The 18,773-nt window shown below is 37.5% G+C and overlaps 2 protein-coding genes across 2 annotated transcripts; one reads left to right on the forward strand and one right to left on the reverse strand.

Annotated features, from left to right (window-relative positions):
* The first annotated feature begins 1,291 nt into the window (after positions 1-1,291).
* On the forward strand, positions 1,292-5,097 carry LOC137195352 (claudin-7-A-like). Its single transcript, XM_067607621.1, has 4 exons — positions 1,292-1,772; positions 4,098-4,262; positions 4,368-4,452; positions 4,742-5,097. The coding sequence occupies exons 1-4, from the start codon at positions 1,550-1,552 to the stop codon at positions 4,890-4,892; spliced, it is 624 nt and encodes a 207-aa protein (XP_067463722.1). The 5' UTR covers positions 1,292-1,549; the 3' UTR covers positions 4,893-5,097.
* Positions 5,098-8,197: 3,100 nt separating this feature from the next.
* On the reverse strand, positions 8,198-18,123 carry npm1a (nucleophosmin 1a). Its single transcript, XM_067607622.1, has 11 exons — positions 17,965-18,123; positions 16,499-16,578; positions 15,288-15,407; positions 14,816-14,909; positions 14,476-14,588; positions 14,319-14,389; positions 13,114-13,177; positions 12,950-13,027; positions 12,749-12,859; positions 12,554-12,628; positions 8,198-9,515 (listed from the first exon to the last, which is right to left on the reverse strand). Exons 1-11 carry the CDS (start codon positions 18,011-18,013, stop codon positions 9,465-9,467), a joined length of 906 nt encoding a protein of 301 aa, XP_067463723.1. The 5' UTR covers positions 18,014-18,123; the 3' UTR covers positions 8,198-9,464.
* Positions 18,124-18,773: the final 650 nt, after the last annotated feature.

Consider the following 18,773-nt stretch of genomic DNA (forward strand, 5'->3'; position numbering starts at 1 on the left):
AAAATTAAAAGGCCAACAATATTACATGTGTAAAAGAATGTGACATTATCTTATATAATAGTTATGTTTTAGAAATGTGGAATTTGATTCGGGTTGTAATACACATGCAAACACACTGTGTGATATTTGTATGTAATATATTAATCAAGATTGAGACAAAAAGGGGTAACATTTGGCCTACATCATATAAGATATGTATGTATATATATGTGTGTGTGAATACACACACACACACACACACACACACACACACACACACACACACACACACACCCACACACACACACACACACACATATATATATATAAAATGAATTGGTTAATCACAATGACTTATGTATTTTGGTGGATATAGACATATAGACATATAGAGACCTGATTACCCATCCTTATAAACATGTTTAGATATTACTTGTTTTTGTGTTCTTCGGTTTAATTTTATGGAGCATTTCCCACTAACTTCCGCTTAGTTAAATGCAACTTCCCATTTTGGAGAACTGAGGCACTTGTGGAGTGAAACATTGTTAAGCCAACAGGGTGCTGTGCACTTGCATGTAACAGTGTGTCTTTGCTTTAACAAACAGCTATATAAAATGTGTGTACAAAAAATGTAAAATAAAATACTTGTATGTAGGTACTCAACTTCTCCATTTTACAAGACGTAGGAATTATAATACTAATCTAATAAATTAGTGTACAACACTGTGTCATTAAATGTAGAAGCTATATCTAATGGTTAATTATTCTAATGGTTTACAAATGTGAAATAGTGATTAGGCTTATTGGAGATAGACATACAGGATGTGAGTGATGCTGGCTGTGTTTTCACTTTAAAACATTTAAAAATACTCTGTTGTTTCTTATAAATTTGACATTTAAAATAATAAATTCAGATACTTTTCTGTGTCAGGCATATTTATAAGAAACAATAACCACATTTATAACAGTTGGTAATATACAAATCCATGACTTTAAGGTATACCTGGGCGTATATTGGAGTAGAAAATAAACATCACACATCTGTTGTCTATCCCTCAAACTTGTTAACATGTTTCAGTAAATGGAAAAACATCAACATGGGTTTTGGTTTGTTTTGGTGTTTACTGGATCAAATGTGCAATATTTAGTTGTTATGATGTAGAGCATCGGGGTCTATTTCAGGAAACACTTCGCCCACGTCACGAAACTTCTAGTGCTCGCTGCCGCCGCTGATGAGTCGAAACTGCGTGCGCGTCCCCGCCCACCTGCCACAGAAACCGCCTAAAAAGCTCGCTCCCGCTACTCCCTCCTCATTGAAGGTGCGACTGAGGAACAGGTGCGTGAAAGAGTCACAGAGACACTTTATAACTTGAAATATCATCGTTGTCTGCTAATTTACTCTCAGAAAGCCAAGGAATAAGAGATAATAACAGAAGAACTTACTTTGTGGGCAACAAATCAAACTTAATTAAAAACCCAGCTAAGTTTAAGGAGTGCGGGATTTGTAGCTTCAGAGCAGGTGGACGTCGCCTTTGTTGATTTTGAGGTCACATCGTTGAAGAAAGTGGAAATGGCCAACTCCGGTTTGCAGATTTTGGGGTTCGTCCTGGCGCTTCTGGGGTCAGTTGGATTGATAATTGGCACCATTTTGCCCCAGTGGAAGATGTCCGCTTATGTTGGGGACAACATCATCACAGCGGTGGCCATGTACGAAGGACTGTGGATGGCCTGTGCCTTCCAGAGCACAGGCCAAATCCAGTGCAAGGTCTACGACTCAATCCTACAGCTCAACAGTAAGTAAAGGATTCAAATTATGTGTCGCTGAAATGTTTTGCCCTTTGGAATAAAAAGTCAAAATTAAGATGTTTTTATTCGTGTTATGGATGAACTTATAATAGCTCGAAAAGTCCTTGAAAATCTGTTAAATGTTGCCTTTGACTATCTTACTAAATCCACAAAGGTGTTCTCTGTAAAGGCCTAATAAAAACCCTGTAAGTCAGGAGACATACAGGCCTACTGTCTATTTTATCACTCGATGCTTATCTTCTTTTTTAAAGGTTAGTGTAACTAATATTCATATAAAGAAACCTGTAGTTAACATGTAACAGGAAATGATGTAATAATATGGATTGCACCTGTTGAAAAGCAGAAGCACCTAACTTTTTCCTTGGGCCAATTTTTACAATTGGACATAGTCCGAAGCAGGTTTTTACAATTGAACAGTCACTAGAGTCCTGTGGCATGGACTAACCAGTTCTGTCACTTATTAACTCACTTTTTATCCACTCAGAATGTCGTTATTTTGCTCAAACCCCCGCTGTGAGGCCTCACTTGCACTGTGCAGCCTTATGACTCAGTGCTCAGTGACTCAGAGATGGTCTTGTAAAAGACATATCTAAAACTTGCACATTCTTATCGCTTGTGTGTTACTTTTTACACTTAGGCAATGATTCTCCTATAGCCATTGTCCACCCTAGGTACCCCTCCTCCCAGCACCCATGCACTATAGTGTAGGATTTGCATTGAACAGCATGAGGAGTTACAGGTTAAACAACACCTGTATGAGCCACTGTTTAGTCAACATGTGTGAAAAACCATCCCCATAAACAGTTGCTCTGTCTTTGGCCTATAGGGGATAAAATTCAAACAAGCCATTCTTTGCTATGTTTTTGCCCCAAAGTGTTAACTTTACAATCATGTGTGGAGAATGTATATTAAATACAGCATGAAGTTTAATTTTTCTAAATGTTTACGAGCACAACGCTTACATAATAAACAGGTCAAACAATTACAGTAGGCCACACTTCCGGGATGTGATATATAACAGTATGGGGAGATTAAGGAAATGAATTAAAATACACTGGTTATTCAGTAATGAATCATGTAAGTCATTAACAAAAAGAACATAGCAAGCCAAATGAATCGGTTGGAACAAACATTTTTAAAGTCTAACATCACAATTCCAGGTATAAGTGCTTTGCTGTTGAATTGTAACCGTCTTTATGACTTTATGATCTGTGATTGTAAAGCAGTGGCGAAATAGGTCAATGATAGACTGGCAGTTGGATTCTTCATTGTACATGTTTCTTATTCAACCGATTTGATTGACTGCCCTCAGGCATAAACTGCCTGAATGCCACTGAGGGAAATCTTCCTTTTTTGTGTGCTGGTCCCTCCCTGTGCGTTAATCCTACTTAAACATATTCGACTTGGTGAGCTAGAAGTTCGCGAACTGGCCGTTTCCTCTGAATTGTTGTCTTTTGTAAAAAAAAAAAATTTTTTTTTTCTATTGGACATATCAAAACATCTGATAAAAGTATCTGTAGTGCAATGTGTCTTATCGCCTCTTCAAACACGAACACAAACCCAACTTTGATAAACCTTGTGTGATTAAAGCTGTGGTCAGATATGGAGCGAGTGAACAAATAATGGCTCAGTATTCAGAAATACCTGCCTTTTAAAATCTACTAACGCACACTTGGAACATTGTTTAGGAACAATGGATACCAAAACTTGGAAAAGTGTGACAACTAGAATAATTTCTGTGAAGCCACAATGGACATTTGGATACATAGAGGGCCTTGTGTCTTTATGGATGGTGGTTTCAAGCTAAGAAATGTCCACCTGTTGAAAAGCGGTGCTGAGAGTACCTGAAATTGGGAGTGTCTTCCTCATAATGAAATCTGAAACCCGGTTAGACCTGTTTTCTAACTAGCACGCATACTAACCCACACACCCACTCCCCCCACCCCCTCCAGGGTTTCACTGGGCTTCCGGTTAGAGCCAGTTTCTGTGGTGCGTTGTTATAGGGAGCGGCAACTAGACACAAGAGACAGAGGCTGCTCTGTTGCACATGAATAAGAGTTTTACACTACCTTTTTTTTACAAATGGTGGCTTCTAATCACAAAAAAAAGCAACTTTGCAAAAATAAATCTAGATTTTTAATAGAATTAACCACAAATTTCTGTGGACATTCCTTTTGTTCCACTTTGTTTTTCTCCAAAAGAGCCTGTCAAGTCAAGTCCACACCTTTTGCTCATATGTACATTGTAGCGACTGTTAAGTGTTAAATGTTTGTCACAATAACTGATTAACCCTTTTATTCCCTTTCATCCAGGTGCTCTCCAGGCCACCCGTGCCCTCATGATTGTGAGCATTATCGTATCGCTGGCCGGTCTGGGTGTAGCCTGCATGGGAATGAAGTGCACCAACTGTGGAGGAGATGACAAAACACGCAAGTCCCGCATTGCCATGACTAGTGGCATTATCATTCTGATCGGAGGTAAAACGTCATTAAGTATTTTTTTGGTTTCTGTTTTCTTTTTTACTCCTACTTTTCCCTGGATTCTCAACAGTTTCAGTGATGTTCTCCTTTACTTTTCCACAGCTTTGTGTGCCATTATTGCCTGCTCTTGGTATGCTCATGACATCATCCAAGCCTTCTACAACCCCTTCACCCCTAGCAATAGCAGGTAAGTACATGGGAATTAAAGCAGAAAACATGTTGTCCTCTGTAGAGGCACAAGGTCACTTTTGAGAGTGAAAATGTAAAAATGGTGCCATGTAATTTCCAGTGTCCCGGCTCTATAATTTTTTAATAAAGAAACCCAAACACCTAACATATTTGGAGACAAGCTCTTCCTCCTCCGCCTTCTGTATCCAAACATTTGCATATATCCTGCTGCTCTTCTGTGATGTATGTTTGTTTTGTACTAGTTGGAGCTCTACCTGTTTGACTTATTGTAACTTCTCTCTCTAAAGGTATGAGTTCGGGTCTGCCATCTTCATCGCCTGGGCCGGATCATTCCTGGTTGTAGTCGGAGGTGGGATGCTTGCAGCATCCTGCCCGAAAAGCAAACCCACACCAAAGTATCCCATCTCCAGACCACCCAGCAGCAAGGAATACGTTTGAACGGGACAAGACTGTGTTAGAGGATGAAGGAACACTTTGACATTCATGTTAGTCCAGCTCAGAGATTGAAACTTTGAAAAGATGTACCCCAGGAGGTGATCAGTACCTGTCTGTCTTTTTTTATATGTATTTTAGTTTCTTCAGGTCTACCCTGTGATGTTACTGTAATATTATTTTAACAAATGCATTAAAGTTTTAAATAATGGCTGTTTACTTCATAAGAGAGCAAATTGGCCTTGTCCTGTCCAAAACCACAATCAGTGCTTAGATTTGTATGCTGTGTAGTATAGTTTCCACTTAGTAGACACCCGTAAAGCACTGAAGTTTGAATTAAGGTGAAAACACCCATGATATTGTACAACTTAGTATGTAGAAAATATTTTTCACTTGCTGCATACTACAATGTACAGTGCATTAGAATGTACAGTGTGTTTGGGACAACTGTTTGAATGCACTGAATAGAAATCAGATCTGGGAATGGACAACTCTTCAGTCATTTATTACTCTTGATGATGGAAGTAATAGTTCATCTGGCACCTGTAAAGCAATTTGCTACCATTATGTCAATGTATTTGTGCCTTATTTATATGAACAAGACAAGTTATTCAGTACTGCTGTAGACTATTTTTGCTTTAATCAAGTGCCAGAGTGAAATGGTAACTATATAAATTACAATATGCCAATGTTTTTACTGTTTTACAGTGTGATGGATGTGGTGAACTATTTGTTGACTTGGTCTTTGTGAATGGGCTTGGCTTATGCTGTTTTTCAGTCATAACAGCTGTTGCTGCACTCATCAGTTTCTGTTTTTTAAAACTTAAATTGTGATTTGCATTTATGTTGTACATAAAATAAAAGTGAAAAATGTATTGTTTCTGACTTGTGGAAATGTTTTAATTCAAAACGGAGGCTATCAAGAATTACAGTTGTGGTCACAATGATTCCTGTCAATCAAAGGTAATCTACCTAGCAATGGTGAGCAAATTTATTACCCAAGTTGCATACACATTTGTTGTTGATGTTGCATTTCTCTGACACACATAACCTTTGTCCTGAACCTGGCATTATAGAAAACCAGTACAACAACATGCATGCTGAGTCATGCAAACAGGTGGCATGTTCAGACATTATGAAACGGACATTTTAACATGCCAGAAAAGGCACCAGTGCAATTAATAAAATGAATCATGGCTACATTGCATTTATGTGTGCAGGTTTCACATATGTACATACTGGCTTACAGCACATCTAAACAGAACAGAGCAGTTGTTAATGTTATTAGTTACACCTGTGCTTTCCTGCTTTGACAACTCAAAATGTCTGCTGTGAAAAAGGTCTGTTATGAACATAATTCCCTAGAAAAAAATATATACACATTTAGAAATGTTGGTGAACAAACATGACGGTCTCAGGTTGCAGATGATGAGGCAAGAATTCAAAATCATCAGGGCCACACTTCTCTGGCTGGAAGCCATCTTCTGTAGGTGGATGGTTACACAGCATCATCATGACTAACATAGTGACAGTTGCTTTGGTTTTATTGCCACCTTGTGGTGTATATAAGTAACTATTTTCAGTTGTAGCGGATGTTATGTACTGTATGGATTAAATGTACTATATATTATAAATTGTACACAAAAATGTTACATTATGTAGGAAAATTGAAGTAATATTTCTCTACATTGGAGCATTTCCACCTCAGTTCTCCTTATTCCTCCTATGAATTTTCCTGTCTATTTGCACTGTGCCTCATCTCTCCTCACTTTGTCATTCTGTGCCCGGAAGTTATGATTTTTGTGATTTATAAGATCCAGCAGTGTCTTGCTCTAGTTCTCCTTTTTCTCTGTTCTCATTTTGTCTGCCACTCTCTAATCACTCATTCTTCCCTCCCCTCAGGCCAGATCATGAAAGTAATAATAAAAATGATTTCACTCCTAAGTGGCCAAACCTTCTGACCCCAGTCTGCCTCTGTCCTATAAACTCACACAATGCAACCACACATGAGAACTATTTCCTTCTACTACCAGAAGATTTTATACCCACATTGTGGTAAGAATATTGCACCTTTTCAGGGAAGAAAGTCATCCTTAATGTAGGTAATGATAATAACAGAGTAGGACTATACTTAGTTGATATATTAATCAATTGAACATTTCATGTGAAATATTTTCCCTCTCATTCTTGCAGATGGGAGGAGTTCTTCCCTCCTCTTTTCTGCTGGAATTTAAAATGCAACTTTTTATTGGAAAACATTTGCCTCATTGCATAAATTCTGATAAATACATCTGTTGGCACATCTAATCTAATCAGTAAAGTGAGGCTACTTATCACAGTAAATCCAGGCCATCACAACATAGATTTCTGTGCTACAAAATCACTTCATGATGATGATAAATTATTAGTCCATCACCTTTTTCTCACCCTGACAGTAAATGATGCACTGCTCTGTTTGAGTGGTCATTTATTGGACCATTAAAGGCAAAAATGAGCAGATACGACTTAACAGTCTTGAAGTGGCCTTATTGTTAATCAACCCACTACCCAAGCTGTCATAATATAAATACATGGACACGCTAAATGGAGTCCTTCCAGCCATCATGACTGTCTTATTGAGAGTAAGAGCATTTTTGTCAGTGGGGTAAATACTGGAGATAAAGATGTGATTAAGTGGAATTTTGGGCCCATGGTACAATAATTAGACTGGATACAAAACACAAACAGAATCTGATTAATAAGAGACTGATGATCCAGCTACATAAAAGCATGATGTTAACTGGATTCCTACTGATCTCTTAACTTAACCTGACTTAATATCATCCTGATACCTTTTAATGCAGGAGTGGAAGGAAAAAGAACATAAAACATATCTGTATTCACAACTCAGAGTTAAACTAAAAAACTGAAAGGATGAACATGAAAATATAACTCCACTTGCAGTGACTGCTGGTTACTATATGACTTCGACACATTCAAGGTTAAACACGCACTTGTTTTAATATTTCCTGAGTAGTTTGTGGAACCTCAGGATGGAACATGCATCTTAAATAATTACTTTCATTAAAAGTGCACTCTCTGCAACACAAACTCCTGCCTACATGCACATGGCTGTCAAGCCATTTAGAATATTAGGTAAGATGGCTGTGTAGACTACACTTATTAGTACAAAGTTCAAAAGATATGTTCAATTTGATATTGGATGTCAAAGAAACATCAGACACAACTTTGTGTTCTTGAACTTTTAATAGTAATTTTAAAAAAATCAAATCAAGATGAAAATGATCAAATAACCACATTTATCCAACAGATCCACATTATATTTTTATTTCATCAATCTTGGGATAGTCCACCCAAACCCACAGCATAGTTTCAATCATACAAACTTACACTTGTTTCTCCAGAACATGGAATGATCTTCTGCTGTAACAGGCCTCATGCATTAACATTTTAAATATAACTTTCACAGGTCAAATGAGCACAAAATTTTATTCAACTTGAGTACAGGTTGGAATTTCTTCGAACATTATGACATGGAACATTTCCATGAATTCTCCAAATCTGCATTTATAGGTTTGGAAGGTTATAAGCAACTCTCAAACAAAAACGAAACAACTCATTGCTAATTCCTTCATGCATTCAGTCACTTACAGACTAAGTACTCAACATTTGGCTTGTTTGTTATCAGTAGTTAAGACAACACAATGCAGTCAGACAAATCTAAACTTCTGCTGAAATGTGTAGGGTGCTTCACTTCTGACATTTAGCCCTTGAAAGTCAATGCAACTTGTTGCCCAAGAACTGGCTGATTATTTCCGGACGGTAAGATGTTTGAAAATGTACAGGGAGAAAAAAAATTCTCATACAACAGTGTCTCAAACAAGCAAAGTGGACAGTTTGGCGTCATGGGATCTTTACCTTAGGAATCTCACAATAGCATAAACATTCAAACACACCCAACAGGAGTTGTGTTTTCAAAAAGTGCAGAGTGTTTATGTTCATAATGGCATCAGACAAATCAATATTGCTAGATCAATATCAATATTCTGGTCACTGCTGATGTCAGCCAAATATTCAGCTTTACCAAATCTGACAAATAATGCGACCATGGCCATTAGCTGATGTTTTATTGGCTGTTGAAAATAGATTTGAAGTTAATGTTTATTGAACTTCAAATAGGTACATTTTTATTGTCCCTGCATGAGGCCAAATCAACCTTTACTGTAAATATAAAAAACACATGAAGATATCCTCCATATCAGGTGTTGACAATCTAGCGAGAATTTTATTTACACATTTACAAAGATGCAAATTTGTAATTTGGTTCTCCAAGGGTTTATTGAACAAACCAAATAGTTTCTCTGCCCTGATGAGAGGGTGATGGAGTTGGAAAGATGCCAGTGCACTGTCACCATCCACATCACCACCTCTCTAGTGTCTTCATACAGAAGGGCAGCTGGAGATGGACTAGACTTTGAATGAATTGACAAGTGTGAGGCACGGAGTTTGGCTTCAAAGGGTTTGAGAGGTGTTATGGGTACAAACAAGTCATAAAAAGACATAAAACTACTGAGACTGTTATTTAGGATCCTTCACTGTCTGTCTCCACTTCCACAGCTCTGCAACAGCCTGAAGACAAAAAAAAACAACAACAAAAAACATGTCAATCAAGCTGGTTGTTGACTTCATGGCTCAAGCATGTTGTGCATGTAGTTTCATGTAGTAATTAAAATGTAGAAAGGTAAATCTGCACTTTCACTTCCTGTGTGAATCTTTTCTTTTTAGCTCCTCTACATGATCAAGGAATTCAGTGCATTTACTTCCACATTACAGCCCCTGGATTTAATAGACTTTGGCACTCCTCTGTGGTGATATCAATGAATGGACTAAAAGACACAGAGAGAGACTGCATAGAGAGCCATTATACATGCAAGATCACTGGTTACATTTGTCTTCCAGTCAAATTCTCGAAATGAGAAGACACATCTGTAATGCAATGAAAGTAGTATAATTCAAGACATGTTATAGCTTTTAGTGTAATAGCTGAATATTGGATTGAAAAGGCCTACATCTTGATTAAATTGTTTCAGGCTACACACGAAACTGAGCATCTGGCTTCTTTACTCCATAAAATATGTCAGTAATTTGAAAATGTCAAACGACAGACTTCACTCAGATAAGCAGCTTCAGATTTGTTAATGTTAACAAGTCTTGTTCAAATTTAAAATCAACTTTAGGTAGCAACTGAACTCATAATAAACAGTTTCCTGATTAATTTTCCAAGATCATTTAGGACAACAATGGGTGACTGACAGTGTTGTGGAGTCACTAGTTACATGTGACAGCATTACATAAATTATAAAACAAATGTAATTGTAATCCCTTACAGTTACTGAGAAAAATATGTAATTCAATTAGTTACTAATCATGTTTGTAATTACAAGGGGGTAACATCTATATATGTTCTTTTTTCTTAAAAAGCTTATATGTAGAATATAATATTCATTCTGTTGCTTTGCATCTTTTTGCCAAATCACCGTGCATGAATGCTCAGCGATAGGAAGACCTGCAAGTGCGAGCAGCCTGCAGCCGACCACATCAAGGCGGGTGAGCATGTCATCTAACATGAATGCCTTTCAGTGCTGGAAATTCAACAGTATGTTCACCAAGAAATTAGAAAAGGAATCTAACATTACTGTACAGCTTGTTTACCAGCAGTGAAAATGCTGTCAACAACAAAATGCTTAGTGTCAGGCCTGTGGAAAAGTACCCCCCGCTGCCATAGCCAGTGTTTCGGTTTAATGAGTAACTTAACTGGTGACTTTCAGCTGAATGTGTCCATGGCTGCAATAAAGCCTTACATTCTCTTAAATTGAGTGTTCAATACAGTTTATATTCTTCTGGTCCTTCTACAGGGCATCAACAGACTTGATAGTCATATGCATACTGTGCTTTTTGTCTGGTTCCCAGTCTAGCTCTGACTGATATAAATAAATATCATATCAGTATTAATAATGTACTTTGTTAGATTTATATCAGTCACAGCCTGATTTTCTGCAAAACAAGTACTTTTACTTTTATACTGGTAATACTTCTGTACCTTTACTTAAGTAGGATCTTAATGCAGGATTTTTACTTGTAATCAAGTATTTTTACATTGTGGTATTGATACTTTTACTTAAGTTAAGGATCCAAGTACTTTCTCCATCACTGCAGGTCACAGAAACTGATGGATCAGTGAGACGAGACAGATTCTCAGTAAAACCAACCTTGCTGTATTCCTCTCCATGTCCCCACCACATCAAAATAAACCTGAAACGCCATCTAGTGGACAAATCTGAATATATCTCTATTAGTTTGTCCTGTACGTTTTTTGACTTCTCCAAAATGTATTTAATATTGAACACATACTTTACATGATTGGTTATTGGCTCTCAACAATAGTTTCCCTTTGGTTGACTGCTTTGCAGGGTGGAGGGGAGGCTTCTAATGCTCCTGTTGAGCATCTTTTTGGTCATAGAGGCATGACCACATGCAACAGGTCTTACTGCTCCACTACAACAAACAGTAACTGGCACTACATGCAGCATGACTGATATTTGGTGTGTGGACACTTAGCTACTGTACTAAAAATCAAACTTGGAACAGAATTATACTGTAACATCTACACCTAATCTTATAGACTGACAACACACACACATATCCAAAAAGCAGATACACAGTGCACAGGGACACACACTCCCCACTTCACACTTATTCAATAATTGTTTTATTTGATAGTTAGGGCTGGGTATCAATTGTTTATTTTTGTGATATCAACTGATTTACTTCAATAGTGAAGCTGAAAAATGTAACAAGTAAATGTTTCCTGTAATTTTCTTTTTGTTAAAAATCAATATTTTAGATATACTTTTATTTATGCACACACGCCCAACTTTATAGAACTGGTTAGACAGTGCACAAGGACTTAAAACATGGGCCAAATGTGAAATCTTGCATTTATTAAAGTATTTATTAAACATGAAACGCCACATCAGTCTGACTCACAGGGCTGCAACACTTAAGACCAAACCATTCTGTGTTTCTCAGTTCTCCTGTTTGCTGAAAGTGATTTCAGGTTTCAGTTAGTAACCAGGAAAAAAAAACCCTCCTTAGGGCACAGGAAGTGACAAATCAACAAAATTCAAAACCTATTTTTGGTCTGTTTTAATCTTGCTGTGTGAAACCCCTTGGGCTGCGCGTTTATATGAAAAGGTGCTAAATAAACTGAATTGAGTTGATTTATTTGTGTTGGATGTGCCTTAAAATCAAAACTTTCCAATCTTAATTCAAGTTATATTGAAGAACTTCTGATGAAAGTCTGACAGTAATCAGCTGAGTACTTTTGTGAGTTTACACTGTCTAGTTTAAAATAGATGTTTTTAGGACTTTACAGCTTTACTGCCCAGTTTAAAACATTTAAAACATTTGTTAGAAAAGAAATAAAAAAAGTGATCAAATTTAATAAGTTGCATTACTTTGATGAAGTAAGTAAAATAGTTCCATTACTTATTACATTTTTAACAAGGTAACTAGTAATCTGTAACTGATTACATTTCAAAAGTAATCTTCTTAACACTGGTGACTGATAAGAGCAGTATCAGGGCACCATGAACTCAGTACTATACCTTGCCGTCTGATACTTTATAGCTGTGCTTCACAAAGTTCTCAAACTTGGGCTGGGCTTTAGGCAGCGTCACTCCCTGTAAAATGGAGAGAATTTCAATTAATGAGCAAATACAATATTCTTTTACCTTTTCAAATGGAGGAAAACGATAGTAATAATATATATATTTTTAAAAAGGACCTCTAAGAACACCAACCTTCTTCACGGCCTCCATCAACTTGTCCTTAATCTCAGGAATTGTTAAATTTCCCTTTGGGGTTGGTGGGGTTTTAGGTGACTTCTCACCCTTTCCTTTAGGCGTCTTTTCCTGTAATGAACGTTAGGTTTGTGTGTTAGCAACGAGAGAAGAGATCATGTTTAAAAGTTATTTTTCAAACTGGAAAAATTCAGTCGTTACCTGCTTTGCAGCTGGAGTGCCGGCTTTAGAGCTCTTGCCATTCTGGGCAGGGGCTTTTTTGGATGGTGTTGGCTTGGCCTGTTATAAATATGAAATTGTTAGTGAGAGAGGACTGCAAGTTCATTCAGCTGGAATCACCAAAAATGTATACGATAGCTGCTTACCTTAACAGGTGTTTCTTCTTCCTCGCTCTCCTCGTCCTCATCATCTTCGTCATCATCATCATCCCTAAAAATACAAAAAAACACCTTAAATATTACAAAAAGACAGAAAGGGAGCAGTTGTGATGTCTAATTGGAAGAAATATTAGCTTTCATCATTTATCGCAAATGAATACATCTATTTTCTGTTGATACTTGAGAAGTTACTGAAAACTGACGCAGATAATTTTTGGATTTTATAGAAAGACTTAGGAGATTATAATATCTGATTTTTTTCCAATTGTTTCATCATTTCTTTTGTTCATATGCCAACACACACTATGCTTAGATGTTCTTTACATGTGATGTGAACGGTTTTGGTCTTTAAGCAAAAAACTAAGGATAAACAAAATTAATAACTCCTATATACACAAGCCAATTTCATTTACATTTATAGAAAAACCATGCACATCTAAAAAGGTATAAATCCAGCCAACATATTTAGAGCATTATCCGCATCTGCGACACAGAGCCAGCTGATCAAAAAGCCCCCTACACCTTCCAGACACAACACCACTCAAAACCAAAACCACACTGCCAAACAGACAAGTAGTCGTTTCTGAACCACTTTAATGTTTAACAAGGACCAAATCATATCAAAATGTAATGCAGCTGCCTAAAGGGATTTTTCTTTTAGATTCAAAACATCTTTTAGCCCATGAGAATCATGTCTGAATGCTAAAGCAACGGTGCATAAAACATACAGTCAAACATGATGGAAAAATGCTAATGTGAGAGATTTTTTGCTGAGCTCTTGAGTTTTTAAACTGCAGAGGCAACATCATGCTGGAGGAAAATTAGCCCCTCTTTGTTCTGCAGATGCCTGCCATGTCTGCTGGCATCAAGATCAGAAGTGGCTTCATTTCCCAGCAGGACAGTGACCTAAACATGCAGTGAAGCTGTGCCTGTCTCAAGTCCAAGGAAGAGACAGGACTGTCATTTAACATGACTTAACCTACAGTCACCAGACCTCAAAACCTGTTAAGACATTAAATTTGGACCATTTTTGACTTGTATATTATATTTTAGAGATATCATTGACTAAAAGTGTTGATTAGTTTGACAAAGTTTTTGATTTTAGTGAAGTTTTTGAGCGCCACTGTGTTTGAGTGTATGTAATCTGAAAAGGTTAGAATAGCCTGTTAATGTGTGTGAAGCTCAACACTCACTCATCATCCTCATCATCATCGTCTTCGTCATCGTCATCATCATCATCCTCCACGTCCATTTTCATTTTTTTCTGTAAAAAAGGGGGTCAAATGAGAGTTATGGTCATTTGAATTTTGACAAATTTTTAACTGAAAGTGCAAAAGATGTCAAACAAACCTGAGACTTGAGGGCGGGGGAGGAAGCAGGTCTTTTCTTTGATGTTTTGACATCTTCCTCTTCCTCATCATCATCGTCGTCGTCTTCGTAAAAAGACTGATCAGCTTCCATCACTTTAAGAGCAATTTGGAATTGTTACGACAAGATTCAAAGCATACCACTAAAACAAAACAGACATTTTTTACCATTACAAAAAAAAAAAAAAAGACTTCTGACATCAGTTACTCATGAATAAACCTTCGCAATCCCAAAAATAAATCTACCAGACACTAATAATATACACACAGCTTTTTTTCCAGACTAGTTAAAACATCCTTCTATCTGTGCAACAAATACTTACTGACAAGGTGTTGTCCACTGATATGGATCGGACCAGAACCTGCCTTCAGACGGAAAACTGCTGGGGGCGTGATTGTGAAACCACCGAGACACACCTGCAACAACCACTGCAGTTAGCAAACCATCTTCATGTTGCACAGTGTTTTCAGGTGCACACTGCACTAAATAGGTGCTCTTACGAGTCTGGAGTTCAATAACCTTGATATATTGGTTATTAATTTTTTTTTGTTTTGTTTTTTTTTTTTGTTTTTTTTTTACACAGAGCAGTATTAAAAAAAAAAAAGTATTAATTTTCTGAGCCGAATGTGGTGATGAAATCCAGAAATGTCAAGATTGGTGGCAGCATTACATAAAAGCAACAGAGTAGCATGACTGAACAAATACAGCTTTTGACTGTGTGGGTGTGAGAGCTGAAGAGAAAACTCAGCACAATGAGAGGACATTTACAGTGTAGATAAAAGAACTTTACTCACACTTGGAAGGGTTGAGGGCCTGAGTGAAACCAGTGCCGCCTTGATTTTCTGACCCTCTGTGTCTTGTCCTTCCACCTCCACCATGTGAAGTTCATCTTTTGTGCTGGGGTCCACACAGGCCTAAACAGAGCAAGAGATAGTTACAGATAATTACTTCCAATCCTATATTAACTTTTGCATTTCAATAAACAAGTGACTCAACTTAATACACTGTGAATGACTGTGTGAAATGTTTGCATGAAACATGTTAGAAGGCATGCATGAGGAGTAGACTATTCTGCTAGACAAGTGTATTATGTGTACATACAACCTGCTCCAACTAACGTGGGGGGAAAGTGTAAAAAGTGGATGTTTGTTAGTAAGGAATTTCGATGAGATTTTCTACTTGATAATTGATAATCTAATTAACCTCAGGACATACTTTGAGTCTACCCCTCATCGTTCTATGGTCATGTTTACTGAGGTGCATCTTTCCCAATGCCTAGTTTTCTTAGGCAGGAATTATTTTGATGAAGAAAATATGTGTTTGACTTAAACATGAGCAGATGGTGCAAAAATTGTCCTTAATTTTGACAGCGTAACATTTAGTTTCACTGCTATAAATTCTGCTTAATTCATATTTGGCTCAAGGCACACATCCGGGCACAAGAGACATCTCTAAGTGGGCCCATGCTGGTAATAGAGAACACTTAATTTTGCCATCCACATGCTACTTGGCATTACAGCTCTTTTATCACTTCAAGAATTTGAGTTTATTCAATTGACTGTTAATCTCTGTGCACAGTGGGTGCAATACTCATGTAATACAAGGCCATTTTTAACAATGGTTGCACTGCATGGCCTTATGATTTTCCAATAGGCTATTCAAAAATGATACAGTTCATATACAGCAGTAAACAAACAAACGTAATTTCACACAGCAAAAAAAAAAAAGTGGTCCATTTGCCAAAACACACAAAACAAAAGATCTGTTCAATGGTTATAATAAATGACATGTAATAAAGTATATTTTTTAATGTTGTGAATGTGTGTGTGTGTGCTGATTAGTGTTAATTTTTAATTATTGTATTTCTGTATTTTTAAAAATTTTATCATGCTGATCAATTGCTTTTATGCTTATGTTAAGCACCTTGAGCTATCATTGTGTATTAAAAAAGGTGCTATACAAGTAAAAGTGACTTCACATACATCTTGGATCTCAGGATACTTACCATCCTTAGATCTAGCTGATGCTCAAAGTCATCGTCGTCAGGATTGAACACCACCTCTTTTCCAGATTCGAGCACACACCCTGGTGAAAATAACAGTAATAATAGTAATCAGTCCCGACAGTAGCAGTTGAAGCATATAAATACTAAGATGATTTAAATCTGTGATAGACTAGTCATTTCCTTAACAACCCCCCCCCCCCCCCCCCTACAAAACATAACTTCACTGCAGGTGATGTGAAGTGTGCTCTACCTTGGATAGGTAACCATCTGGGTGCTATATTTCCAATGCACACAAGAGGGAGCCACGCAGATTACTGATATGAATATGTCCACATGGCCTTGCCATGACTGGGAATTCCCTCAATTAGGAGAGAAAACTTTACAATTATTACACTGTAAAATAATGGAGGTACAATTCAACACCACTACTGCTGAGTTCTGTGGCTCTAGTTACATATAAATCTGGTGTTTTAAACCAACAATGGCAGATTTTAACGCACTCTGCCTCTCCATTTATGCTGTTACAGCTTTTCTTGAAATTTCGGGATAAAGATTATTAAGCCTCTCGGAATTGTCTATTTCTGAATGAACAAATTCAGTTTTCTGGGTGCAAAAGACACAGTTCACATATCACGTGTGGAAAATAAGTGATTCCACTATGGTCTGAATCAACCCTGAATGTATGACTCACTTTATTCAGTAATATACTCAGCAGCACGAATAACTAAGATCCTATCTATGTGTCATGTCTGCATTATAAAATCATCTCAAGTATGTCCAAATATAAAGCATGTTTGGCAACATTAGGCTGGTGATGGGACGAAAAGGTAACGTTACACGAGACCCTATGAAACTGGATAAATTCATGATAACATGATGTGATTTAAAATGTTAGCTAAGGCAGCCACAGAGATCATTTCATGGTCAAAAGACCGCAAAAAACAGACGCAAAGACCTAAATAATATGCTAGTATGTGTCTACTTCATGAGGAGGGAGCCGGCGGGGTCCGCGTGTGTTTGAACCCACGTTGAGGTCACTATTCCCGGCGAGCTACAAACAGTCAGGTCAAACTTTAGCGTAAAAAGGGCGATACTTCATTGAAATTAACTATAGCTGAAACTACAGAGGCTCCAACTTCTGTCAGAAAGAAAATGCTTAAATGTCAACGCTGTTCAGAAAACACGGGCCGCCATGTTGATAGCCAAACACGTGTATGGCAGAAATGGTGAGAAACCGCGCAGCTCACCAGGACTCACTACTGCTCTCCTGCTATTATACGGAATGATTTCATAACGCAATATATCACACTTTAAATGCGTTATCTACAGGAACAATACCTTCCATTACTGAGGGCCACGTGCGGCTAAATTATATCGTTTTCTTGTCTTAATACCAGCAGTAAAGCATAAGGACACGTACTGTTGAACACCGTGAAGACACTCACGAAATTAACAAGTTATCTCACCGTAAAGAAACGTCTGTGGCGCCATTGGTTCCTCGTCCAAACCGTTCATTTCAGAGATTTAACTGTTGACAACCTACTGCTAGCCTGTCGTGGACGAAATACTAAGTACTGCCAATAACCACTAACTAACGTGGTGCCCCGCCTTCTTCTTCTTCCCTGTTAAATGTTGTTGAACAGAGAGCCAACGCGTTTAATAGCACCATCTACTGTACCACAATGTGTAGTGCATTCGACAAAGTTCTTTAGATCGGTGGTTTCCATCCTTTTTAGCTTGTGACCCCTTAAAATAAAGCAAAGTCTACCAGGGACCCCTCGTCACACATTGCATTGGAGGACATTGTTTTATTTGTATAACTTTTAGAGGCCTCAGGAGATAAAACACAGTAATTCCCAATAAATAAAGCAAAAAATAGAGGAAAGTTTGAAAAAATTATTTAAAAAAACAATGTCTGTCTGTTTTTCCTATCATCTCATGACCCCTCAGATTAATCCAGTGACCCCAGGTTGGGAACCACTGGTTTAGATCATGGTTTTGAGACATGTTTGCTTACTCATAACTAAAGTAAGTAATTAATTTTTTGAACCTGTTGTAAATCGACATACAGCACACATCTACTTGCACTGCCTGCACTGACAGTTTCAATGTTATATATGTTTTCTATGTGTTATCTAAGCTCAGAGATCCACTTACCAGGTTTTGGAGCTTTCAGCTGCATCTCAGGTTCTTAATTCAGCAACTGGAGCTGGTTCAGGTGTCATAATGTGGCCTGTGTCATAATGTGTGTAACTGTGCTCCATTCGCAGAATGA

The sequence above is a fragment of the Thunnus thynnus genome, chromosome 13, assembly GCF_963924715.1.
Source record: "Thunnus thynnus chromosome 13, fThuThy2.1, whole genome shotgun sequence".
NCBI lineage: Eukaryota > Metazoa > Chordata > Actinopteri > Scombriformes > Scombridae > Thunnus > Thunnus thynnus.